Below are 27962 nucleotides of genomic sequence, written 5' to 3'. Positions count from 1 at the left end.
CCTTGTGGGGGCGGAGGCGGCGTTGCCTAGCTCTCCGGAAGGAGACGTGGCGGCGGTTGGGTCTCCTACCCCGAGGACGCTTTGTGGTCCCGCCGCCGCCTCCTTCTCCTCCTCCTCCACCTGTTCTCCAAGGGTAGAGGAGGTTGTGACGGCGGCTGGAGGACGCGGCGACGGAGGATGGAGGAAGGAGGCGGCGGCGTGCGTAGCCTGGTCCCCGGAGGGCCGCTGTTGCTGGTCCTGTGCGGTCTCCTGGAGGCGTCCGGTGGTGGCCGGGCTCTGCCCCGGCTCAGCGACGACATCCCCTTCCGCGTCAACTGGCCCGGCACCGAGTTCTCTCTGGTCAGTGCCCTCGCTAGCCGCAGCCACCTCCCCTCTTTCCGGCACGAAGCATTCAGCCCAGTCCTCAGGTTTCCTAGCTTTCCCTTCCAGGTCTTTTTTTTTTTTTTTTTAAATCTTCCCCAAGCCGAAGTGTCCCGTTCGGTTATAATTCATTGATTCATTCAGCACACTGTGTGGGATTGTGCCCTCCATTCTAAGAACTAGGAGATCCAAGCGATCACTTCCCCTCCCTCCTTTAAATTCCTTTGCAGGAGACCTGGCTGCCAACAGCCCCCCTGTCGAGGAAGTCTAGAATAGAATTACGACCATACCAGCTACCCACACAGCCCTCCAGCAGACATGAGCCCCATCTCTGGTTCTTTCTTTCTCACCAATACACACTTAGAAACAAGCGTCTGTGGATGTTTTCCCATCGAAGGCATTCGAGAGACTGTTTGGCTTGGAACTTGTATTGGAATACGACTGGCCGTGCAGAAACCTTAGATGTCTCTATTTCATGTATTCCAACTGCTCTTTAAAACCCTAGAAAGTGAAATTTTTTTTAAAGGGATCTTACTATCTCTTATTATTAATCGATGGTGTATTGGTGTGAAAGGGATTCTGTGCACTTGAGTACAAGCGACCTGAGCCGGTAGTTGCTGGTCCTGGGAACTACACTCAGTTCTCTACGAGGAGTAATGCCCCTTCTTAATTGCTGCGCCATCTCTCCAGCCCTTGAATGTGAGATTTTATACGGTGCGGAATTATATGCATAGTTTTATGTATAAATAATCTCACGAGAGTGAAAATTCTGTTTGAGAGAGTATAGTGTTGAAAAGTCTTATCCATATAGAGCTACTGCAGAGAATTTATCTTAAAAGGTGATTTTGAGGCCTGAAAAGATAGCTCAGCAGTTACACACACTTCCTGCTTTTCCAGAGGATCCAGGTTTCATTCCCAGCCCCCAAATGCGATCTCTCACATCTCCAAGGGATGCAGTGCTCTCATTCATCTGTCCACCGCACGCATGTGTATAACTACACACATACACATATTTAAAGAGAACAATAAAATCTTTTTTGAATTGTGCTCTTAGCAATACCATAGTCTCATTTATCTCATATTGAAATCCTAGCAAAAGCAAAGGTTTTCTGTTTTGTTTTTTAATTACATTCCAATTCCTATGATGCCAAGACAGTATGTACCAAGTTAGGCACCAAAAGTTTAGGTCAGTAGCAAAGCACCACAAAATTACTAAGTTATGTTATTACCATCACCACATCGCTTTCTATTTACCTTGGGTTTTACTTATGCTGTATTTTATACTCCATTTTTTCTCTACCTTTCTGTTACATTCTAACCATATTCTTGAATTTAAGTAAGCATTTCTCTGGAAAGTCAGGACTATTTTGTGTTAATGCCATTATCTACTGATAATTTCATTTTATTTTTATTTTCACTGATCTCCCGTATATATACAGTCTATACACTTGTATAAAATATTACAGGCCTGAGGAGATGTTGGCAAAATCTAAGGTGGCCATACTTGAAAACTTGGGAGTTTTAGGCTATTTGTTTATTTACTTTTCTTTTTGTTTAGTATGAATTATTTTGAGAAAAATCTAGATACTTTCTCTGAGTTGGGAAAGAGCCTTATCTTTGTACAAAAGTAAGTTTTTAATAGTTGATCTTTGAAAGTTTTAAATAGTTCTGTAATCTTAACACTTCCCTTCCATGATTTATTTAATTAAAATAACTGCCCTCTTCACATAGTTGCTGGTTATTTTTGTGGGTCAGTTGGTTGGACAATTGTAAATAAGTCAGCAGCTGTGTGAGCTAAGATAAAGCCTTTTGCCTAACATCCAGAATTGGCAGACACTGAGTTAAAATATCTCAGTTTTTTTTTTTTTCTTGAGCCTTAATTGCTTTTTTTTCCTGTTGTTGAGGCAGGGTCTCATTGGCCTATGTCTTGAGGATATCCTATGCCTTAGCTTCCCCAGACCTGGGATCAGATTATAGGCATGCACTACCATAACTGACTTTTCTAGCAATTTATACTTCTAAAATATCTCTAGATAAAGATGATTAAAATTATACTGGTTAAAAACTAAATTATAGCTCATGATCCTTAGAAGTTACTCACTGGTCCAGCAAAGTTTTTTCTGTTGCATCCACTGTATTGAAAACTAGTAAGAAAGTGGTGGTTCATAACCTTTGATTCCAGTACTCTGGAGGCAGAGGTGGGCAGATCTCTTAAGTTTGAGGCCAACATGGTCTGCATAGCAAGTTCTGGGCCAAACAGGGCTATGCAGTTAGATCCTTCCTTGAATAAATAAATAAATGAAGTCTTTGGATAAACTAAAAATAATTATCTTTCATCAGGATATAATGGCACACTCCCCTAATCCCAATATTTGATAGAGACAAAAGGATCAGAAGTTCAAGGCTAGCTTAGTTCCTTGTCTATATAGCAAGTTTGAAGCTAGCTTGAGAACCTGATTCCAGAAGGTAAAAACAGTTTGTCCCCACAACACTTAAGCTTCAAATATTTGATTACCTTTTCACCTATAATGGCCTTGTTTATGTGTCCTTGGCCTATATATATTTTTTTTCTTTTTTTTTTTTTTGGTTTTTCGAGACAGGGTTTCTAGAGCCTGTCCTGGAACTAGCTCTTGTAGACCAGGCTGGCCTCGAACTCAGAGATCCGCCTGCCTCTGCCTCCCGAGTGCTGGGATTAAAGGCATGCGCCACCACCACCTGGCTATATATAGCAATCTTTAGAATATATATTAATAAAGGTTGACTCAAATATGTTAAGTCAGTAACAAGCACATACCTATGGAGCCAACCTTCTTGTTATCTCTGAGGTCTGCTCCAGGTAGCTAGATTTACTGTTGGACAAATTGTTTAAGCTCTGACCCCAGAGTCCTTTTCTGTAAAAATGAGTGTAATGCTTCATTGGAGGATGAATGAATTAATAAATGCAAAGTAATTACAAGAAGATACTTGGTTCTACATGCTACATGTTCATATAGTCAACTTCTGTGTCTGTGGATTCACTCAGTCTAGCATCAGGACTCTTAAGAGGAAGGATGGTAGCATAACCCTATAATCCCAACACTCAGGAGGCTGAGGCAGGAGGATTGCTGAGTTCAAAGGTACCCTAGCCTGCACAGTGAGTTCAGGCAAGACCAACATGTAGTATCATGGCATGATTTGGCAACAATTTAGGAGGCAAAGACAGGAAGATCTCTGAGTTCAAGGCCAGCCAGGTCTGTAGAGCAAGTTCCACAATAACTAGGGCTGCAGAAAGAGACCCTGGGGAAAAAATAAAACAGAGACAGATCCTGGGTTTCAAACTGAAGATCAGAAAAGCAAAGCGGCCTGCCTCTGACTCTAACCTCAGACAGAAATGGGTGAACCTGCCTCTAGGAATCCTCAGACTGAGACTGAACGTGAGACCGGTCTCCTCCAATCTGATATTCCTGTCTAGTGCTGGGATTAAAGGCATGCACGATCACCATCCAGCCTCTGTGGCTAACTAGTGTGACTGCTGGGATTAAAGGTGTGTGCCTCCACTGTCTGGCCTGTATGACAAGATGGCTGCTTTGCCTTTTGATCATCGGGCAAACTTTACTTATTAAAACACAAATACTGTCACTATCATGCCCCTTTATTGTCTAAAATAAAAGGGAAGACTATACTAATATAAGAAAAAACTATGCAGTGAGTCCAATAACTATATACAATATATACATGGCAATAAATACATCAACATGTCTAGTTCATTTGCATTTGACAAATTCAGAGAAAATACTCCATATCTTTTCCTATATTGATGAGGCCAAAGGTTGTACTTAATTCACTTTCTATTCTAGATTTGCATTGTCAAATTATTTTTTAATGTCTCTCAACCTTTTACACTTTACACCTCTTCGGTGAGTTTCTTTTCTGAGTCTGGTAACAAGGAAAACTATAACTATAAAGTCTTCAACTCCCTCAAGATCTGAAAAAGGAAATATTAAAACGAGTAAGCAGGAAAATGCAGCAAACGACTTCCAAAAAAACTGAGGAATGGCAGAAACAGCTGACTGCCTGGACAGTCACCCGTAGTTTCCTCTGCGACATTGGGGGCATCCATGCGTCAGCCTACAGGCCTAGAACATTGAACAGACTATGCTGTGACGCAGGATATTCTGAAGAAGCCTATCTCGACAGTGGTTTGGCAGTCACTCTCTTTTGTGTCCTTGTCAATTAGGACAGCATACTGCCAGCAGTTGAGGCAGGGCAATTTCTTCCCAGTGGCTTATTTTTGCCATAAACTCCATGTGGAGTTTCATTGATGTCCATTATCTTCTCTGAAGTACATTGGTGTTACCAGGAGCAGACATGTCTCATGGTTAAAAAGAAAAAAAAAAACCCATGTTATTAAAACATTTAAAATGCCATATTCTGTAAACCTCTGAAGTGATTGAAGACACCCTGTCTATTTAAAATATATCTCAGTGTGACCTTGAGAACATACCTAACATGACTACAAGTTTAATTGTACTAGTGCTAATGATTTATTACTAATTACTTGCTCAAGTTCCCTTATTGTCCTAAACAGTTGATATAATTAACTTTCAGAACTAGAAATTTGCATTACGTTGTTAAATGAGCTGCATAGGTTACAAATACTTTGAACAAGACTAGAGAATTGTATGTACAGTGTGTTTCCAACAAGATTAATATCAAATTTGTTTCAATATACAAATTTGTATACAATATACAAAAGTCCAATCCATGTAAAATATTTAAAATTAAGTAATATTTCTTTTAAAGTGGGTTCAATAATCTATCCTTTTATCTTATCATATCTGTATCCCCTTTTTACAAAACAAGAACTCTGGACTCTATCTCTATTGTTTCGCTTTACTCCTCAATGTAAACCAATAAAAACTTGTAACTAACTCCCCTAAAAAATGATAAATATCCATAGCCCGTTGAACAACCAAAAACCAACCACCACCACCCTATTGGGAATTTGGGCATTTGTATTCTTAATGTACATCCTGCTGTCTGGGGGGCCATGATATTTTATGGAATCCTGAAAAGAAAAATGTGGGGTTAATTGTCAGAGTCCTGGGCGAGGTAGCTGTATCATTTTTGTTCAGTCCTCAGCATAATGGGAAAAGTCTCAGTCCTGGCTAAAGGTAGTCTGTGAGGCTGGATCATCTCAGCTAGCCACCTCAAAATTGTCCTGGACAGTTTGTAGTCTAAACCGACCTTTAGGTGATATTTTTCAGTGTGGTGGTGTTTAATCATAGTATGGAGGAGTTGTTGTGAGGCCCCCATTCTCCTTTGTGAGACCTTCAAAGGTCACTGTTTAGGTGTTCTCATGGTTCACTGCAGAAAACTGATAGAGAGACGCAAGTTCGAATTCATACACAGAAAGGTAGATGAACCTTTTTCTAGAATTAGTAATCTATATGACCTTATATGACAGAAACTGTTAGCTGTTTCTGTGGGTTTCCCCAACATGGTCTTGGCCCATTTGCTTGTTAATATTGTTCCTGCCTCTATGGCTGGAAGCTCCAGGAATCCAACCCAGTGCTTAGCTATGGATCTCTGCATCTGCTTCCATCAGTTATAGGATGAAGGGTTCTATGATGAACAGCCATAGATCGATTACAGGGGAAGGGCAGGCAGTCAGGCACCTCTCCACCATTGCTCACATTCTTAGATGTGGGTCATCCTGTGATTCCTGGAATTTCCCTAGTGCCTGCTTTTTTCCCTAACCCAATTATGGCTCCCTCTTTCAAGGTATCTCTTTCCTTGCTCTCCCTCTCTGTCCCTTCCCACAACTCTACTTTCCTAACCCCTCATATTTGGCCTCTCCCCACCCCCTACCACCCTCCCTTATCCCCTACAATTACCACTTTAGTAAAGAGATCTTGTCTACTTCCCCTTCCCAGGGGAAGTGGGAGGATCCATATATGTCTGTCTTAGGGTCTTCCTTGTTTCGTGCTTCTTTAGGTTATGGATTGTAGACTGGGTTATCTTGCTTCATTTCTAATATCCACTTCTACGTGAGTACATACCATGCTTGCTCTTTCTGCGTCTGGGTTACCCCACTCAGGATGTTTTTTTCAAGTTCCATCTATTTTCCTGCAGATTGCAAGATGTCATTGGTTTTTTGCTGATGAGTAGTACTCCATTGTGTAAATGTACCACATTTCCTTTATCCATTCTTAGGTTAAGAGATACCTAGGTTGCTTCTAGGTTCTGGCTATTACAAATAACACTGTTATAAACATAGCTGAGCAAATGTCCTTGTGGTATGAATGTGCATCCTTTGGATATATGCCCAAGAGTGGTATTGCTGGGTCTTGAGGTAGACTGATTCCCGGTTTTCTGAGAAGCCACCATACTGATTTCCAAAGTGGCTGTACAAGTTCGAACCCCCACCAGCAATGGAGAAGTACCCCCCCCCTTACTCCAATCCTCTTGAGCACAAGCTGTCATTGATGTTCTTGATCTTAACCATTCTGACAGGTGTAAAGTGTATTTCAGAGTTGTGATTTGCATTTTCCTGATGGCTGAGGATGTTGAGCAGTTCCTAAAGTGACTTTTAGCCATTTGAGATTCCTCTGTTGATAATACTCTCTTTAGATCTGTACCCCATTTTTAATTGGATTATTCGATATTTTAATGTCTAGTTTCTTGAGTTCTTTGTATATTTTGGAGATCAGCCCTCTGACGTGGGGTTAGTGAAGATTTTTGTCCATTCTGTAGGCTGCCGTTTGTCTTGCTGACTGTGTCTTTTGCCTTACAGAAGAAGCTTCTCAGTTTCAGGAGGTTCCATTTATTAACTGTCAATTTCAGTGTCTGAACGACCAATGCCATATTCAGGAATTGGTCTCCTGTGCCAGTGGATTCAAGGCTACTTCCCAGTTTCTTTTCTATGAGGTTCAGTGTAGCTGGATTTATGTTTAGGTCTAATTTATTTGGAACTGAGTCACCTTATTAACAGCTCTTAAATCTGTTACCATTCTCCTTTTTCCAGAGTTCATTTTTTGTGTGTGGTTTGCTTTTTTCTTTATTATTATTATTATTATTATTACTATTATTACAAATTTTCCCATTTCCCTCCCCCTCCCCCCATTCCCCCTTTCCCTCTCTCTCCAGTCCAAAGAGCAGTCAGGGTTCCCTGCCCTGTGGGAAATCCAAGGTCCTCCCCACTCCATCCAGGTCTAGGAAGGTGAGCATCCAAACAGACTAGATTCCCACAAAGCCAGTACATGGAGTAGAATCAAAACCCAGTGCCATTGTCCTTGGCTTCTCAGTCAGCCCTCCATGTAAGCCACATTCAGAGAGTCCGGTTTGATCACATGCTCCATCAGACCCTGTCCAGCTGGCCTTGGTGAGTTCCCATTAGATCGGCCCCACCGTCACAGTGGGTGGGTGCACCCCTCGCCGCCCTGACTTCCTTGCTCATGTTCTTTCTTTTTCTGCTCCTCATTTGGACCTTGGGAGCTCAGTCCAGTGCTCCAATGTGGAGATCCAGAGTTCTTTTTAACAACAAATATAGGAGAATTTCAAGGGCTAGTTAATTCTTCAGTATGCTGGGCATTTAGCTGCTCCTGCATAACCAGCTGTTCTAAAGCCTTCAATTTCTCTGTTAAGACTAATGCACAACCTATACAAGTTTGTGTGTCAGCCATTTTAAAGGTAGAACTGTTGGTGCCTGTGAAATAGCAGCAGCTGTTGTGACCTGTTCGTGCACAACCTGAATGGTCAGTGACTGTTCTTTGAAATATCTTGTAATATTTTACCCAGAAAAATATGTTAATATATGGCTTGTTTCTAAGATTGGGGGAATGTTAATCTAAGTATTCCATTGCTGAAACAGATCACGTCCCCACAAATCATTGTTGTGTTAGCCATTTATGGCTGTGGAATTATGGTTATGGAGTCATCACATCTGTTTGTTCTCTTATTTCTCTGTTCATATTTTGTCTGCTTGACCTGTCCAGTGGTGAGAGGGGAGTGTTGAAGTCTCCCACTATTAGTGTGTGGGGTTATATGATTTAAGCTTTAGAAGTGTTTCTTTGACATATGAGGGTGCCCTTGTATTTGGGGTATAGATGTTCAGTATAAAAATTTCCTCCTGATGGATTTTTCCTGTGACTGGTATGAAATGATTTTCTTTTGACTGATTTTAGCTTGAAGTCTATTTTATTAGATATTAGGATAGCTACACCCACTTGTTTCTTAGGTCCATTTGATTGGTATATTTTTTCCCAACCCTTTACTCTGAGACGATGTCCGTCTTTGAGGTTGAGATGCATTCCTTGTATGCAGAAGAAGGATTGATTTTGTTTTCGAATCCAGTCCGTTAGTCTGTGCCTTTTTATAGGTGAGTTGAGTCCATTTACATTAAGGGATATTAATGACCAGGGGTTGCTATCTCCTGTTAATTTAGTTTTCATCATTGGTGATGTTAACCTGTACATTTTTTCTTCTTTGGAATTTCCTGTCATGAGATCATCAATTGTCTGTGTTTTTGTTGGTGTAGCCATCTTCCTTGGGTTGGAGTTTTCCTTCTAGTATTTTGTATAGGGCTGGGTTTGTGGCTAGGTATAGATGAAATCTAGATTTATCATGGAATATCTTGTTTTGTCCTTCTATGGTGATTGACAGTTTTGCTGGGTATAGTAGTATGGGCTGGCATCCGTGGTCTCTTAATGTCTGCATAATCTTGACCATGACCTTCTGGCTTTCATTGTCTCCAATAAGAAGTCAGGTGTAATTCTCATAGGTCTACCTTTATATGTTACTTGGCCTTTTTCCTTTGTAGCTCTTAATATTCTTTCTTTACTCTGTATGTGTAGTGTTTTGATTATTATGTGGAGAGAGGAATATTTTTGGATCCAGTCTATTTGGTGTTCTGTAAGTTTCTTGTATCTTCATAGACATATCTTCTTCAGGTAGGGAAAGTTTTCTACTATGATTTTGTTAAATAAATTTCCTGTGCCTTTGAGTTGAACTTCTTTTCCTTCTTCTATACCTATTATTCTAAGATTTGGCCTTTTTATGGTGTTCCATATTTCATGGATATTTTGGGTTAAGCTTTTGTTAGATTTAATTTTCTTTAACTGATGAGTCTATTTCCTCTATTGTATCTTCAGCGCTTTAGATTCTCTCTTCCATTTCTTGTATTCTGCTGTTCATGCTTGTGTTTGTGGTTCCTGATCTTTTTCTCATGATTTCTTTGGCTTCTGTTTTCTCTATTATTTCTATTTCAGTTTTCAAGTCCTGGATAGTTTCTTTTATATGTTTGATTTAATTTTCTTGGTTTTCTTTAAGTGATTTGCTGATATCTTCCAATTTTTTGTTTGTTTTCTCCTCCATTTCTTTAAGGGAATTTCTCATTTCATCTTTAAGAATTTCAAACATTCTCTTGAGGTTATTTTTTAGATCATTTTCTTCTGGTTCATCTATATTTGGTTGTTCAGGTCTTGCTTTTGTAGGGTCTTTAGGTTTTACTGGTATTGCGTTGCTCTCTGTGGTGTAGCGTGTGATCTTACCTTTTCTACTCATCTTTTCCTCTAATAGGTGTGGTTGGGGCTGTCTGAGATTCTGTTGGATGATCTTCTAGGTGCCAGTGAATCCAAAGCTGAGATGGTTGTTCCTCGTGGTACAGTCTGTGTCACAGTTCTAGTTACCCCGTTGCTTACTCCTGTTCCTGGAGATAGCTCAGTGCTCCTGTGCTTTGCTCTGCTCCCTTGGAGTTTGCTGTCTCAGGCCTGCTTTGGCCTGGGCTGCTGGCTTTGATCTGTTTCTGTAAATCCTGGTCTAGATCTCCTCCTGCAGAAGTCTCTGGCTTGGAATTGGACCTGTTGTGGTGGAGATTGCTGACTCTGTTTCTGGTCTCTGACTCAGTCCTGATCCACCAGTGTTCCGGGACTGGGTTGGCTCCCAGGACTGGATTTGCTCCTGGCTTCTACTCCTGGTAGAACTTGTTTCCTCAGGCTCTCTCTGTCCTAGGTGTCTCATTCAGTTCCACTCCTGTGCAATTTGTTGCCCAAGGTGGAGTTCCTTGTCTCAGGGCAACTTTGGCCTAGGCTGCTGGCTTTGATCTGTTTCTGTAAATTCTGGTCTGGATCCCCTCCTGCAGAATCCCTGTCTTGGAGTTGGACCTGTCTGGTGGAGATTGCTGACTGCTGGCTCAATCCTGATCTGCCAGTGTTTCAGGCCTGGATTTGCTCCTGGCTTCTCCTCCTGGTTGAGCTTATTTCCTCTGGCTCTCTCTGTCTAGGAGTCTCCTTCAGTTCCACTCTGTGTAATTTGTTGCCCAAGGTGGAGTTCCTTGCCTCGGGACAACTTTGGCCTAGGTTACTGGCTTTGACCTGTATCTGTAAATCCTGGTCTGGATTTCCTCCTGCAGAGTCCCTGGGTTGGAGTTGGACCTAAAAAGGTTTCTGGTTCCAGTCTACTGCCTGGGAGGTCCCAGGCTCGGGTGCACTGGAACCCGCAGAGGACACTAAAGCAGGATAGCCTTGAACTTAAAACAATCCACCTGCATCTGCTTCTGAAGTGCTAGGCTTAAAGGTGTATCTTACAGTGCAGCTTCATAATGCTTAATAATTAGAATTTTAACTTCATCCAATTACATTACTAGTTTTTCTTTATATCCCAAACTTTGTTTTTCCTCTTACGTTGAACAACAGGATTCAGTTTATCTCCACTTTAACATTTAAAAATGTGAATACTAGGGCTGGAGAGATGGCTCAGTGGTTAAGAGCACTGCCTGCTCTTCCAAAGTGAGTTCAATTCCCAGCAACCACATGGTGGCTCACAACCATCTGTAATGAGGTCTGGTGCCCTCTTCTGGCCTGCAGACATACAGACAGAATATTGTATACATAATAAATAAATATTTTTTAAAAATGTGTATACTGTTTTGCCTGGCTAGTTCCAGGGCTATTAACACAGAGAAACCCTGTCTTTAAAAATGAATACAACAACAAAACAAATCTTCCATTGAAAAAATAAATTGATTTGAGGAACCTTTGTTCTAACTAGTATTGAATTTATTCAATGTAGTGCACTTTAACTGAAAAAAAAATGTACATTTTTATTCTGTTTCTAGCCTACAACTGGAGTTTTGTATAAAGAAGATAATTATGTCATCATGACAACTCCAGATAAAGAAAAATACAAATGTATACTTCCTCTTGTGACGAGTGGGGATGAGGTATGTTTTTTTATACATACATTGCTGATTCCTTTCACCAATTATATGTATTTTACAACCCTATAGTCATGTACCTTAAAATGGAGTAACAAGATTCTCAATAACCTTATAGCATAAATATATTAATCCCTTATTCTGTTTTCTTTGATTTGGGGATTCATTTTGGAAAAATTAACAGCCAGCTAGTTGTGATGGTTCAAACCTATAATCTCAACATGCAGGAGGCTGAGGCAAAAGGATTGTCATGAGTTTAAAGTTAGCCTGTCCTACATTGCGAGACCTTGTCTAAAATTACAAAAAATGGAGGGGATTAGTTATTAATGTTTTGAATAAAAAGCTAACTCTGTATTTGTTTTCCTTTATACAAATGATGGTTTTTAAGCACAATATAATATTTTAATGTAAACATAGTGTTTTCATAATGAATTTCTTGTAATAAATAATTCTCTAGGTACCGTATGCTTTCTCACTACCTTAGCTCATGCCCTTTTCTCTCTCCTAAAATGCCCTAACTGCCTCTTATCCATCCTTCAAGGCAATGACTTCTTTCAAGATGAAACAGGAGAGGCAGCATGGTAAAATGGAAAGGACAGCAGCCTAGGAGCCAGGAGGCTGAGGTATAGGCTACAGTTAGCTGTGGGTCCCTGGGCAGACTTGAAACTCAGTTCCCCCACTCAATGAATTTTAGCCGTTTCTCATGGTCTGTAAAGTGGAACAGTAAAGTCAGTGCTTTTCTTAAGTTTTGTTCAGTTGAAATCTGTGCAAGGCAGCTGTTCCACACTGCTCTAAAACCCTTAGAAACAAAATATACCCACACAGCCACAGCAGTGGTTCAAGCCTGAAGTATTAAAATATGTAGGAAACTGAAAACACCTTTCCACGACAGAACCATTCTAAAACTTCCATAGTTAGAATTCTGGGGGGATATAGGCAATCAAAAATTCTGAAATAAGTTTACAAAGATTGTCTAGAAAACTTAAAATTAAAAACCTTTTTTTAAAAAAAGAATGAATACTATGGAAGATTATTCTATGGCTTCATATTTTATACTTCAGTTCATTTGAAAGAAGTGACATACCATAGGATCTTATTAAAGATGTTGACTTATTTTCTCTTTTATTTCCAAGCATTTGTGATTTAACCAATGAATTAATAACCAAACAGCAGAGTTGAATGACATTTCAAAAAAAATGTATGTTAAACTCCAGTTTGTTTTAGGAAGAAGAAAAGGATTACAAAGGCCCCAATCCAAGAGAGCTTTTGGAACCACTATTTAAACAGAGCAGTTGCTCCTACAGAGTACGTATTTTATGTACGTTTGAAAGTAGATCCTTAAAATGGCTTTTCATCCTGCTATATTATGGTATGTTACATTTTAAGTTAGGTGCAAATCTTGCTGCTTGCTAGTATAATCTTCATTTAAATTCTTATACGTGCAGTAACTAGTACACTGATATCAAAGTGTCAGGCACTAGAATACTTTGGATGTTTTTAGTTCGAAGGCAAGCTTTCTTACATGATAGAATCATAAAATACTAATTGCTATTTTTAAGCTATGTAGAAAAGAAGCCAGATAGTTATTACACATGCAGACACATTATAGCTCTATTTCAGCCACATAATTTTCATACAGAGCCAATTATTAGAATCCAAATACACTTCAGAAGTTTTGCCATTTTGTGTGGCATGATTATAAGTGTCACTTCATAAAAATTTATTCCAGATTTGAGGGAGAATCTGCTCAGCTGCTAAAAATTTCAAGTAAAATTCAATTGATTATATGACTTTTGTGTATTTAAAAACGTATGTCTTTCTTAGATTGAGTCTTACTGGACTTATGAAGTATGTCATGGGAAACATATTCGACAGTACCATGAAGAAAAAGAAACTGGCCAAGTATGTTTTCCTTGAAATATAAAATATGAAATAAATTCATAATGATATTGATAGTTTTTAAGTTGTAGCTAAAGAAATATTATGTAAAATACTTACTGAATTTTTTTGTACTTTGTAGAAAGTAAATATTCATGAATACTATCTTGGGAATATGTTGGCTAAGAATCCGCTGTCTGAAAAAGGTCAGTCTCTAAAAGTGGTGATAGTACTACTGGGTTTTGGTTTAACATTTAAGTTCTAATTGAAGTTTAAATCCAGGCATAGTGGTACAGGACTGTGAGTCTAGCATTTTGGTGGTAGAAGCAGTAGGATCAGGGATTCAAGGCCATTCTCTTTACATAGGAAGGCCTACTTAGGCAATATGAAATGACTCCAAAAAAGAAAAAGAAAGATGGGCAAAAAGAAATTTTCTTGGATATTATCTTTTGTATGCAGTGTTATTATTACAGCGTTTTCTTGCATGTATATACATGTGTCACTGCATGCACGGAAGAGTCAGAGGAGAACTGCTGGGGACTGTTCTCCTTTCTCCTTGTCATTCCCAGGAATCATACTTGGGTCTTTCATAGACACTCACTTTGCAAACACTAACTTTCAAATAGAAGGGCAGGCCTGAGAAGAGGGAGTTCAAACACCTAGCACATGAGAACCTGGCTCCAGTACCCAGCAACTCCCACCTAAAAAAGCAGAGAGATAAAAACCTTGTTTTGTTTTGTCTTCTTTAGAAAGAAATTTAAGGTTAAGTTAAAGCTGATAATCATGTAGATGTGATGTTTATTTTGTATGTTTACCTTTTTCTTGTATTGCTTCCACAGAACTAGAAGAAGAGAAAGAAAAGTTAAATGAGGCAAGTGATGTGTTAGCTTTTCATACTACGTTGTTAAGTATGACTTAAGTGACAAAAGCTAGACATATGTTCTTGGTATAATGCCTCAAAGAAGTGAATCAAATAAACTTCACAGTTTATGACAGCTGGTTTTTCTGTGGCAGAGTCAGAGAGACACCATGTAGCTGCCAAAGGAGAAGGATGCCTACTAGTAGTAGGCCACAGTCTTGTAGCGATACACAGACGAATAGAAATGGGTTAATTTAAGATGTAAGAGTTAGTTAATAAGAAGCCTGAACTAATAGGCCAAGCAGTGTTGTAATTAATATGGTTTCTGTGTGATTATTTGGGTCTGATCAGTTGGGAAATGAGCAAGCAGTCTCCGCCTATAATTGCCAACTGAGCATGATGATGAAGTTGTAACCTTTAATTCCAGCATTCAGGAGGCAGAAGCAGACAAATCTCTGTGAGCCTACTCTACATACCTAGTTCTAGGCCATCTTGGCTATATACACAAGTGAGACCCTGTCTCAGAAAATAAATAATGCTGTAATCCTTCTATCTACTTTTAAAATAATACCTAAATAAACTGTCAGTTGATCCTGCTGACACAGGGCTGTCATCCCAGCTTCTTGGGAGACTGAGACAGGAGAATCACAAATTCAAGGACTTCCTGGCCTAACTGCCTTCCACATGGTAGGAGAGAACTAGATCCTGAAAGTTGTTCTCTGACTTCCACACACACAGAGAGCACATGTGCACATGTATGCAAATACATAAAAGTAATGTCAAAAAATTAACAAGGAAGAGTGAAGTTGTAGCCCACTAATAGAACACTGTCTAGCATGTACAACACCCTAAACTCAATCTTCACTACTGAAAGAATAATAATATTAATTACTTGTCTGTGAAACGCTGTGATACCAATCCATCGCTTTAGTGCATAGCATTCGTGCTTTCTATGTAGCATTACAGACAATGGGAATAAGAACATTTCAGTGCTTGTTCCTCTCCTCCTATGAATGTAACAGATAAATTGCATGTGTAAATAGCAAGCTACCTGCCTATATGGGCTTTAAAAATAGAGGCTAAGAGTAGGAACTATCTTTTATCTCTGGTGCAGTGCAAGCTGCCATGCATAGACATGTTGGAGGTACTTTCATATATGTCCATCAATGATGAACTCGAGTAGTATTGTGTAAAGAGCAATTCCTGTACATTCAAGAATGCCTCTGCTTTCTTTCTTTTCGTCCTTGTTACTGATTTGCGCGTACTTGGCACAATCAGCCTTACAAACTTGTAGAAACTAAATTACAATGAAGCAAACATTCTCTATGAGGTTAGAGCAGAAAGAGCTAAGGCAGCCCAGTATAGTAAATAGTTTTGTTAGGTTTAGTTTATGCTCTTTAAAACACTCTTGGACAATAACTCATATAATCCTGTGTTTGTTACTCTTACATTTAAATGTACATTAACTCAATATTTTAATTTTAGCGATCAAATACTTTGTTCTGTATTATACTATCCCTAAATACACATCTGCTTACAAACTTAAGAATAAGAACATTAGGGCTGACTTAAACAGAAAGTAACAGACTTTTCATCTTCTGTTTACAAATAAAGTGTAGTTTTCTTTCAGAATAAATACTTCCCCCATCCTCAAACCTACCTCAAATTTCTAATTAAAAAAATCTGCTTACATTTTTTAAGATCCCTACTAAAAATATTGAAGGTCAGATGACACCATACTATCCTGTGGGAATGGGCAATGGTACACCTTGTAGTCTGAAACAGAACCGACCCAGATCGAGCACTGTGATGTACATATGCCATCCTGAATCGAAGCATGAAATCCTCTCAGTAGCTGAAGTTACCACTTGTGAATATGAAGTTGTCATTTTGACACCACTCCTGTGCAGTCATCCTAAATACAGGTACGATGTTCATCAGTATTCTAAACATATAGCGCACATGCGCTTTAAAGCATTCACGTTTAGCCTTAATGCTTTTTTTCCTTCTGAATAGGTTCAGAGCCTCTCCTGTGAATGATATATTCTGCCAATCACTGCCAGGATCTCCCTTTAAACCCCTCACACTAAGACAGTTGGAGCAGCAAGAAGAGATACTAAGGGTGCCGTTTAGGAGAAATAAAGAGGTATGAGGGTTAACTAGATTCTCAGTGCTTCCTTTTCCATGTTTCAGAACCTGTATCAATGTGTTATTTCTGTAGCATAATAATGGCAATTTATTTTATTGGCTTCAAATTTTTAATTCTAATTATTTGAATAATTTCAATTCTTTTTCTTGCACTTTTAACAATTATACTTTTCAGAAATTGTAACAATCTCATACAATTACATAATTTCTAAAAATTTATGTAGATTTATTTTATTTGTATGCATATATGTGAATGCCTACGTGTATATACTTGTGCAATGTGTGTACCTGGTACCTATGGAGGCCAGAAGAGAGTCTGATCCCCTGGAAACTGCAGTTATAATTGTAAGCTGCCATGTGAGTTCTGGAAACCAAACCCAGGTCCTCTGCAAGAGTAGCAGGTGTTTTAATTGCTGATCTGTCTCTCCAGTCTCACACATAATATTTTCTAAGTTTAACATCCTATTAAATTTCTAAGTAGTTGTTCCAATTAAGCTTTAAAAAAAAGCCACCCTAGCTCCAGCTCTTAGCATTTTACACTTCAGCCTGTTGTTCTCCTATAAGCACCTCTGTGTACTTCCGGCTGATACACTGCCTTCCCTCCTCATCTGTCTGTCGGGCACGGCCACATGTTTCTTCAATTAGAGCGTACTCATCATTTTCCGCACTGGTTTTGTTTGTTTGTTTTGTTTTGTTTTTAATTTTGAGACGAGGTGTTTCTATAACCCTGGCTATTTTGGAACTCAGTGTGTAGACCATAGTGGCTCGAACTCAGAGATCCACCTGCCTCTGCCTCCCGTGTGCAAGGATTAAAATCATGTTCCATTGCGCCTCTCATTTTCCCACTGCTTTTAACAGTACTGTGCTACAGCAAGAATTAGTCACAGTGTACAAAACAAACCATTCACTATCCAGTTGACACCCAAAAAAGAAACCTAAGTTGTTTTGTTTGTTTTTTGAGGCATGATCTCACTTTGTAGCCTTGGGTAGCCTAAGTGGCACGTCGCGCTCGCTCGCGCACACTCTCTCTCTCTCTCTCTCTCTGTCTCTCTTCCTCTCTCCGTCTCCCTCTCTCCTTCCTTCTCCCTCTCTCTGCAAGTACCTTTGCTCAGTACCTACAAGACAACATCCAGACCTCTTAGCTATAGTTTTCCAGCATAAAAAAATACTTGATCTCTTTAGTTTTAAATATTACAGCCCTACATATTCCCCTGATGAGTCTTTTCTTCAAATCCTTGTGCATATATGCACACAAACACAGAGCATATACTTAAGTCACATCACAAATTTTCCATGTTTCTTGGCTGGCTCAACAATGTTCTCTTGGTAAGATCTCCACATTGCAGTTCTTTGTCAAAGTCAGCTTCATCTGCCCCTTCCTTTATGAGTCTTTAGTTCTGGGTGCCCTTATTACTTTGGATTTACTATAGTAAATTACAAGTTCCTCCAGAGCAACAACCAGATTCAGCTACATTTGAGTAGTTGTAACTGCTGATTCCATTCATTCCCAACCAACTCTTTTTCACCCTGCTTGTTACCTTAGCTTTACCCTTAATGACTTCTACAAAATTAGATGTAAGGATGGAAAACTTAGTTAAGTATCGAAGTGCTTACCAAAAGGAAGACAAGAAGCAGACAAGAAGTGGAAATTTTCCCTATGTGTGCCAGAGGATTGTCATACTTGCTACTTGAGGCTGAAAATAACATTTGTCTTGACTCTTCTCTATTGTCACAAAGTCCACTTTCTTAAAACCTTAAAATTAAGTGGAAAAATTTCTGTTAAATGTTAAAGTAATAACCAGCTGTAACTGGAAAACATGTCATGAAAACTCATAAACACATCTGGTTAATTTTAGGAAGAATTGCCATCTACAAAAGAAGAGAGATTTCCAGCCATCCACAAACCTATCGCTGTTGGCTCTCAGCCAGTGCTCACCGTTGGAACAACCCATATATCCAAGCTGACAGATGACCAGCTCATAAAGGAGTTCCTTAGTGGTTCTTACTGCTTTCATGGGGTAAGAAAGTGAAACTATAGCTTAAATATTTATCTTACAACCTTGTGTGTGGCAGTTACCTAACCATAGTCATTGGAAGAACTGAACAAAAGTGTCTACAGAGAAATACTGGATCCTGCCATCTCCAATGGATATTTTCTTTCTGTAGTCCCATCCCCCACATATCTACAATCTAATCCACACCCATTATATTCTCTTTATTTATTAAAGCTTGACCTCCTATGATCGTCATGTATGAGTTGATTCTTAGATGGACATCAGTGATTTCTTTCTCACATTTTAGTTATGCAACAGCCACAATTCAAACTTGACCTAAGCTTAAAAGGTAATGTTTTGTTTCTTGCTGTTAAAGCCAGTGTAAATACACTCAAAGGTGAAAATTTTGTCTTAGGTGTCTTCTGAAAGAGTTAATTCTTTATATTTATCTTTGTTTTTCTTTTAGTGAATTTTTATTGTTGATTTTTTTTCTGTAATTTTGGAGACAAGGACTCAACATATAACCCTGGATGGCCTGAAACTCACTGTGTGGACCAGGCTGTCACGTTTTGTTTTACTATTGATTTTATAAAAATTATGTATTTTCCCACTGTCAAGTGGTATTGTTACAGCAGTCTTCCTTCTCTCTGAATAACTTCTTCTGTTTCTTTCCTTTAGGGTGTTGGTTGGTGGAAATATGAATTCTGCTATGGCAAACATGTACATCAATATCATGAGGTATAGAATAGCATTTATGTTGTTCTACCCCTGAATAGATCTAGGTTGTTTATTTGTTTTGCAGTGCTCAAACCCAGGGCCTCGTGGATATATCAAGTGCTCTTAAATTGAACTGCATCAGCAGCCTTGGATTAAAGTCTTTAAAGTCTGTGACAGACTGGTGATTTGGCTCAGCAGTTAAGAACATATTGCGCAGCCAGGGGGTGGTGGTGCATGGCTTTAATTCCTCCCCCAGCTCAATCATCCCATTCCTTCATGTTCTTATCCCCTATTCCCTCCCTTCTACTGCCACCCTTCCTGCCCCCAAGTGTACCCAGGAAATCTCAACTCTTTCCCCTTCCTAGGGTGATCCATGCATCCCACTTAGGGTCATCCTTGTTATTCAAACTGGATAACTTAAAATGAAAAGAAAGTAGATTTTACATTTCTAGAGGTTAAAAGTCAAAGTGTCTACCATCTGACAAGGGCCTTCTGGCTGCTTTGTCTAATGACACAAACCAAGAGGAAGAAAGACTGAGAGTGATTGGGAGCTATAAAGATGATTTGGTGATTAAGAGCAATAACTGCTCTTCCAAAGGGTTCGATTCCCAGCACCACATGGTCACTTACAGTCATCTGTAACTAGTCCCAGAAAATCCAACATCCTGTTCTGGTCACATGGGCTTCAGGCATGAATGTGGTGCACAGGCATACATGTAGGCAAGATACCCATACACATACAATTAATGAATACATTGATTTTTTTAGGGTAGAAAGGATGGGAGCTTTAACAACCTCTTATAAAGATACAGTACTAAAGACTTACATATCCTCCCTTAGGTTCTACTTCCCCACATTGTAATTCTAGGAATTAGGTTTACAACACATGTTTTGCGGGGATGGATTCAAGGCAAGCAGAGATAGAGTTGAGAACCACAGTAGTAGTGCTAGGGCTGTAGCTTGGTTGTAAAGCACTGTCCCATATGCACAGGTCCTGGTTTGGTGTCACTCTCTCAAAATAGCATAGTAGTATGTACGTGATTGTATAAAATCGGTATGATCAATTAAATTTTTGGTTGAGGTATTGGCAGTAAACGTATTAGAGAACAATCCAAAGAGAAAGGGTCTGGCAAAATGGTTCAGCACATGACAGAACTTGCTGCGGAAGTCTGAAGATGGAGTTTGAGCCCCAGATCCTGTGGTGGAAGGAAAGAACCAGCTTCCAAGAGTTGTTCTCTCCTACCTCCACAGCACTGCAAACGCATGTGCCTTCAGTTATATATATACCCTGCACACACACAATGATGATAAATAATTTTTAAAAGAAGGAGCTAAAGAAAAACATCCCCAGGAAGGAATCGATACAACAGAGAGATAGGAAAGGGAAACAGTACTGATTAACAAGTTGCTCCATCTGGAGCTAGGCTAACTAGAAATGACATTATTCAGAGAAACAGAATAAAGATCATTTCAATTTGTTTCCTGAGTTTGACTGACATCATCGCATCATTATCCAGTGAATGGATGAAGATGGGGACTGGGCTTATTTATAGTCGTCTTTCTTTGTTCCTGTCAATGTGCATTACCACAAACACCATCAGTCTCAGACAGCCGCTCATCTGGTGAAGGAACCCGATGTCAAGCCTGATACCCTGAGCACACCTACTCACATGCTCACACATAGAAAGGGGAATGTAATTTTAAAATTTAGTATTTTTCTAAATGCTAGGACAAGGACAATGGGAAAACCTCTGTGGTTGTGGGGACATGGAACCAAGAAGAGCATGTTGAATGGGCTAAGAGAAACACGGCTAGAGCATATCATCTTCACGATGACGGCACCCAGACAGTCAGGTAAAGACTATTTGCCTTTAATACTAAAAATATTGATAAATTAAAATTTTGAATATACAGAGCAGGGCAAGGTGCTGAATGTCTTTAATCTCATCACATGGGAGGTAGAGGTAAGCGGATCTCTGTGAGTATGAGGCCAGCCTGGTCTACAGCATGAGTTCCAGGACAGTAAGTGCTATGTGGAAAGACTCTCTCTCTCTCAAAAAAAAAAAAAATTAAACACACAGGTAACATTTTCGATTTTAGATCAGTGTTATTTTAGGGGACAGCCTTTAGATCCCTGTCCTTTGGGGAAAGGAACACCCCAGGATCAGGATCACAGTGATGAGCTGCACGTCATGCTGCACAGTTTGATTTCCAGCCAGGGCTATGTAGAGAGACCTTGTCTCCAAAAATAAAATACCAACTCACAGTCTCGGAGTCAGGCAGCCTGGCTTCAAATTCTGCTTGGATCTTCAGTAGTGATATTTTGTGCATATTATATAATTTGTAAGCCTTGTCTAATAGTATATCCCAATAAGGTCATGAGGACATTTAAGTAAAATAACCTAGCCTAGTAGTAACATTCACTAACCTGCGTGCTGCCTTCCACAGTGAGAGATAGGGCTGGAGAGGTGCCTCGGGTTAAAAACAGTGGCTGTGCACCCACATGGAGACTCACTAGTCCCATGGGATCTGATGCCCTCTTCAGGTGTGCAGATGCACATGCAGACAAAACACCCAAATACATACATAAATAAATACTAAAAATAAGCAAAAACAAACAATCAAAAAACTTCAAAGGGGCTGGAGAGATGGCTCAGTGGTTAAGAACACTGGCTGCTCCAGAGGTTCTGAGTTCAGTTCCCAATAACCACATGGTGGCTCCCAACCATCTATAGTGGGATCTGATGTCCTCTTCTGGCATGAAGGTATACATGCAGATAGAGAACTCATACATAAAATACATAAGTCTTTTTTAAAACGTTTAAAAAAAAATAAAGATTGGCAGTGGTGTTAATGACAATGACTTAATTCTTTTTGTGTGGTTTTGTTGGATATTTAAGATGTATTTGTTTTTATTTTGTGTGTATGGGTGTTTGCCTGCATGTATGTGTGTGTGCACCATATGCATACATTGCGCCCACAGAGGCCAGAAGAAGGGGTCAGATTCCTTGGAACTGGAGTCACAGGCGTTTGTGAGCTGCCACATGGATGCTAGGAATTGAGCCAGATCCTCTGGGAGAACAATGAATGCTTTCAGCCACTGAGCCATCTCTCCAGCCCCAGTTTTATTCTTTTGTATAGTGATAGAAATTGAACCCAGGCCTTCATGTTTAACCAGCATCCCTGCTAGGCAAGTGCTCTAGTGCTGAGCTACCTCGCACTTCAAATAATTATTTGATTCAATTAGAACTAAGGCTCTTCTAAAGCATTTGTGTTTGTAAGTTTTTAACTTGTTAAATATATTTTATTATTGCCCCCTTGTTGCTTAGTTTTTCCGAGGTACGGTTCACATACCTTTTGTGCTATGTGGGTATGTTTTATTACTACCAGAAGTAAGTTAACTTTACTACCCAGGAATAACTAACTTCATCTTTTCTTGTAGTCCCTTATCCAATGAATTTAAAAGATTAATTCTTGTTCATTTTCAAATGTTAAATACTGTTTCTTCCTGGAAGAGGTAATATTGAGAAATTACCTTCAAAATACGCCAACTTTTCAGGCTGATCAGACTCAAATTTAGGAAAATTCAAATAGAGATATTTAAGAGTTGAGTGTGCTAGACATTATTTTAGGCTTATGTTTTCTGAAAAAAAATATAGCTTTTAGCATCATGTGTTCAACATTGGAGCCTAGAATAGTGTGGCTAAAAAACTTAAAGCTTTTCTTTGAATTTTACTCACTTTGAAAGTTATACTTTGGCAGAGGCTTGCTTTTTTGTCCCATATACATAATAGTGTTTAATGGGATTAGCTTGATGGAAAACAGAAAGGAATAATTGCTTCACTCAGTAAATAATATACTGGGCTGGGAAAATGGCTAACTTTAAAACTGTATTACTGGGCTGGAGAGGTGGCTCAGTGGTTGAGAGCACTGGCTGTTCTTCCAGAGGTCCTGAGTTAAATCCCAGCATACACATGGTGGCTCACAGCCATCTGTAATGAGATCTGGTGCCCTCTTCTGGTTTGTGGGCATGCATGCAGACAGAACACTGTATACATAATAAATAAAACTTAAAAAAAAGTATTACTTTAAAACTGTGTTACTTTGTTTGTTTGTTTTTCTGGGTGCTTGGTTGAGATAGGATCTTACTGTTAGCCCTGCTGACCTCAGGCTCACAGCCGTCCTGCACCCTTATCCTCCTGAGGGCTGGTATTAGAAGTATTTGAGCCACCATATTGAATCTGACCCATATATAATATGGACAGCATTAAGAAAGACAGTGCAAAGTTTCTTTAATTTGTATTTTCAATATAGAATCTGACTCTGTGGTATAACCTTCTTACCTGCCCATTACAGCTATGGCTGTAATAAACTTGTGCGTTTCTCCAACTCAGGATGGTGTCACATTTTTATGGAAATGGAGATATCTGTGACATAACTGACAAACCCAGACAGGTGACTGTGAAGCTAAAGTAAGTTGATCCTTTTATCTACTTTTCATTGACAGAAGTTTTACAATAAGATGTAATAACTAAATAATTATTCAATTGTGTTATTTAAGTTAAATTATTCTGGGTCCATTTAAATATTTTTAATACCTTAATAAGATAACAAAGTACTATTTTTTATGACATAGGCAGTACCTTAAAGTGCTCTGTATTTTAGGTGTAAAGAATCCGATTCTCCTCATGCTGTCACTGTGTATATGCTCGAGCCTCACTCCTGCCAGTATATTCTTGGGGTAAGTAAAATGAAAATCATCAAGAGTTCATTAGGGACTAAGTGGGAGAGCACTTGTCTAAGAGTGTGGGCGGTCCTAGATTCAATCCCAGTACCACTAAGTGAAAATATTTAAAATTTGAACACACTTGACTTTTTTGTGTTAAATCTACAAAGGCATTTAATAGACATGTTTTTCTTTTGAGGTATAATTTACATAAAATGCACAAAGATCTACTCAGTTGATAGAGTGTTTGCCTATCATGCATGAAGTCCTGTGTTCAATTCCTAGCACCGTATAAAACCAACTAGGCGTAAAAAAATCCATCTAATCCTAGCGTTTAAGAGGTGGAGGCAAGACAATAAGTTGTTCCTATCATCAACTACATAAGGAGGTCAAGGCAGCTTAGCACACATGAGATCATGTCTCAAAGCACAGATCTTAAATGCTGAGTTTGATGATATTTAACCATTTTAAATAGCCTTGTAACTATCACCTAAAATAAGGTCCATCACAACAGGAAATTCTCTCATACCCCGTCGCCAAAGGATACCTCTTTCTAGTTTCTGATACTATAGATTAGGTGTACTTCATTCGGGATTCCACATGATTGGAGATCCTGTGTGTGCCTGGCTTTTCACACTCAGTTGTGTTGAATATGTCAGTACTTCATTCTCTTAGCATTGCCAGATTACATTCTTCTTACACTATACTGCACATGCTTAATCAATTCTTCTGCAGATGGACATTTGATTTGTTTTTCTTTTCTTTTGTTTTTTTGTTATGATGTATAAGGCTGCTATGAACTATTTTCACAAGTCTTTCTCTGGTTATGTGTTTTCATTCATTATTGATAAATACCTGTGAGTGGAATTTCTAAGTCATGTGAGATACATTCTACCAATTGATTCACCAAAATGCTAGTGCCATTTTAATCTACCTACAGTGCATGAGAGTCTAGTTACTCCCTCTCCTCACTAGCTTTATTTCTAGTCTTCTTTGATAGTCATTGTAGCGGGTTTAGCTTACATTCCTCATACAAAGAATGGTACTGAACACCTTTTTATGTCGTTATTGACGTTCATATACTTTTGTGAAGCCTTACATCTAACCAGACTTTAATAAAGAAAAAGTTATTCTGATACATATTCAAATGGTTAAGAAGACTTTCTTCAGTACTGTTTTTATCTGTACCAAGACTTAAAAGGAAGGGCATTTGATCAAAATACATTGTATGCATAAATGAAATTCGAGATAAATAAATTATTGCGGTAGCAGAAACAGGTAAAGCTCAAGTCTAAGTACAGAAGAGACAGCTCAGGATCAGTAGCCAACAGGCCAAGAGAAAGGAGTTAGTAGAAAATCACAAAGAGACATGAAGGAATGAGCTTCTTACTGAGCAGCCAGAGCGGTGAGGAGTTGAGTCTGGAGGTCTCTTGCTGCAGATGGCCTAGGCAGCCAGACGGGGTCCACGGCAAAACCAGAGTTAAGAGGAGCCCGACTGCTGGTGAAGGAATAGAATCGCTATCAGTCTCTTACCCAGTTTGCAGTTGTTACATATCTTTTCATGGCTTGATTCTAGGAGTTCAAAAATATTTTAGATGCATGCTCTTTGTAATGTACACACCTTCTTCATACTCTGTGGCAGATTCACCTTTTAAAATGTGTTCTTATAAACAAAACTATTCTGTTATGCTCAGTTTTTTTTGTTTGTTTCTTTTATGGGTACTGGTGTGTGTGTGTGTGTGCGTGTGCGTGCGTGTGTGTGTGTGTGTGTGTGTGTGTGTGTGTCCTAAGAAGTTTTTGCTACCTCAGAGTCATGGAAACACCCTCTTAGATTTTTTTTTCTAAAGATTCTATAATACTAACTTTGGTTATGTTCTAAGTGTCCTATTTTCTGTTCTTGTCCTCTGAACTGTATATATAGCTTCTAGGACTTGTGGGTTCATACAAATTTTAGAAAAATTTTGGCCATTATCTCCTCAAAGATCTTTTTTCTGCCCTATTCCTTTTTTTCTTCTGTTTCTGAAATTCTTATTTATTTATTTGTTTTGGTTTTTGTTTCTAGAAAAAGGGTTTCTATGTGTTGCCTTGGTTGTACTGGAACTAAGTCTGTAGCCCAGGCTGTCCTCAAACTCACAAAGATACGTCTGTCTCTGCCTCCCGAGTGCTGGGATTGTGCGCCACCACTGCCCGGCCTAAAATTCTTATTAAACATATTAATTGGAAATTGTTTGAGAATCTCAGAAACTTCCTTCGATTACACTTCTCCGCCAGCCTACCCTGTGTGTGAACACGGTCGTTTCTGCCGCCTGGCACCAGTTTCACCAGCATTGCTTTTCATGCCCGCTCTGTGGCTGAGCCATCTGTGAAACTCTTACCATCTCTTACTATTCCATTCAATTCTTAGGATTCCTTTTCTCTACTTAAATTTTCTCTGGTCCCATGTTGTCTACTGTTTTTCCTGGTATGTGTTTGGGTTTTGTTTTGTTTTTTCAGTTATCATGACAGCTGACTCATCTTTAAGTTAGTGTTTTCTCTGTCTTTTAAATAGAGCTGGTTATTTTGCCATAATGTTTTTCTGTTCTAATCAGGTAAACTCTTGAATACAAACTCCATACATTTTCCATCCTTTCTACCTTGTCTCCACTGGCATATTTACTTAGAAATAAAAAAATATTTTCTTTACCTATCTCATATTTTATATGAATGATTAAAATAGTTTTGCAGTTATCTTTATTAATGCCAGGCATCATGGGACCTGTCTATAACCCAACACTCAAGATTACCAAGTGTTCAAGGCTAGCATAACCCTATCTCAAAAAAAAAAGCCTAATTTGTAGGGAAAATGTTGGGTGGTTTATTCAAATCAAGAACTTGTACAGTTAGCAAATATATTCATTGAGGAGAAGATATGTTAGTTTCTAATGTCATTGCTTTTGTTCTTCAGGTTGAATCTCCAGTAATCTGTAAAATCCTGGATACAGCTGATGAAAATGGACTTCTTTCTCTCCCAAACTAAATTAAAATTGAAGGAAAGCAAAGTGATTGAAAGTCATCACTTCCTCCTGACCATGTCTCATTGTAGAGTCTCACCATTGGACCCTGTCTGTGGTATCACATGGAAGGACTGGCAACCATGCTGTGAAATACATGTGTATATAAGAGGTTACTGATAAACTTGTAAGGCAGACGCTGTCTCACTTCATTTATTTTGGTGTTATATGAACCGATTTCGTTTTGACTTTGCTTGGATAATGTGATTTCAAGATCTGATCCAAGCAATTAAGAGTCTATCCGATTCAGTGTCATAATCTTGTACTTGTTGAAGTACTTTTAAATAATATACTTATTGTATAAATGACAGCATATATAATGCGCTAATGAAGTAAAGATAATGACAAGAGAAGTTGCTAGGAGAGTGTTTATATGAGAGGCTATGTAAAATGTGTAAAATTCTAGTGCCTGAAAGCCTATCAGCAAATTTTTCGGTGGCAGCTGCTCTATGTCAGGTACTGAACTCGAAGTGGGAACAGAGTAGAGCCTCACAGATGACCCGACACCACTATTATCTCAAGAAACTCTTTTCTTATGACAGGTTGCTCCTCTTCCTTAACTTTTATGATTCTTTCTTCTTGTGAGTTTATTACCAGTGTATGTGTCTAGTGCTGATGGTTGATATCTTCCCTAAATTAGAATGGCTCATTCTAAAACTCACTGTGCTGGCTCTCTGTTGTACCTGCCTGCTGTATATTATAAATCTTAGTCATGGATAGTTTTACAACATAGTATTTATTTCAGAAAGAATAAAATGTTCATAAGCAGCCTTTTCATTTAGTCCATGACAGGTTATTCAGTTTCTCTTCTCCTTTATCCTTTGCACATATTTTGTACATACCTATCTGAACAAGGACAGAAAAGTAGCCATAAGGGGCTGGGGAGCGGGTAGCTAAGAGATAGAGCACATTAGCATGTTTGAGGCCCTGGGTTCAACCTCCAGTACCAGAACTAAAAAGCTGGATGTTGGGGTTTATGCCTTTGCTCCCAGCACTAAGCAGGTAGATGCAGAGGGATCCCTACATGGCCAATTCA

General features: G+C 39.1%; 1 protein-coding gene across 1 annotated transcript; it reads left to right on the top strand.

Annotated features, from left to right (window-relative positions):
* On the top strand, positions 1-27063 carry Erlec1 (endoplasmic reticulum lectin 1). Its single transcript, XM_038316889.1, has 14 exons — positions 1-339; positions 11456-11560; positions 12779-12859; positions 13379-13456; positions 13575-13638; positions 14272-14303; positions 15993-16216; positions 16308-16437; positions 18296-18457; positions 19112-19171; positions 20880-21004; positions 23545-23622; positions 23816-23891; positions 26821-27063. Exons 1-14 carry the CDS (start codon positions 178-180, stop codon positions 26890-26892), a joined length of 1449 nt encoding a protein of 482 aa, XP_038172817.1. The 5' UTR covers positions 1-177; the 3' UTR covers positions 26893-27063.
* The last annotated feature ends 899 nt before the right edge of the window (positions 27064-27962 follow it).

This window comes from Arvicola amphibius, chromosome 1 (assembly GCF_903992535.2).
Source record: "Arvicola amphibius chromosome 1, mArvAmp1.2, whole genome shotgun sequence".
Taxonomy (NCBI): domain Eukaryota; kingdom Metazoa; phylum Chordata; class Mammalia; order Rodentia; family Cricetidae; genus Arvicola; species Arvicola amphibius.
Note: the sequence above shows the minus strand (reverse complement) of the source record. Positions and strands in the feature narration are given on the sequence as shown.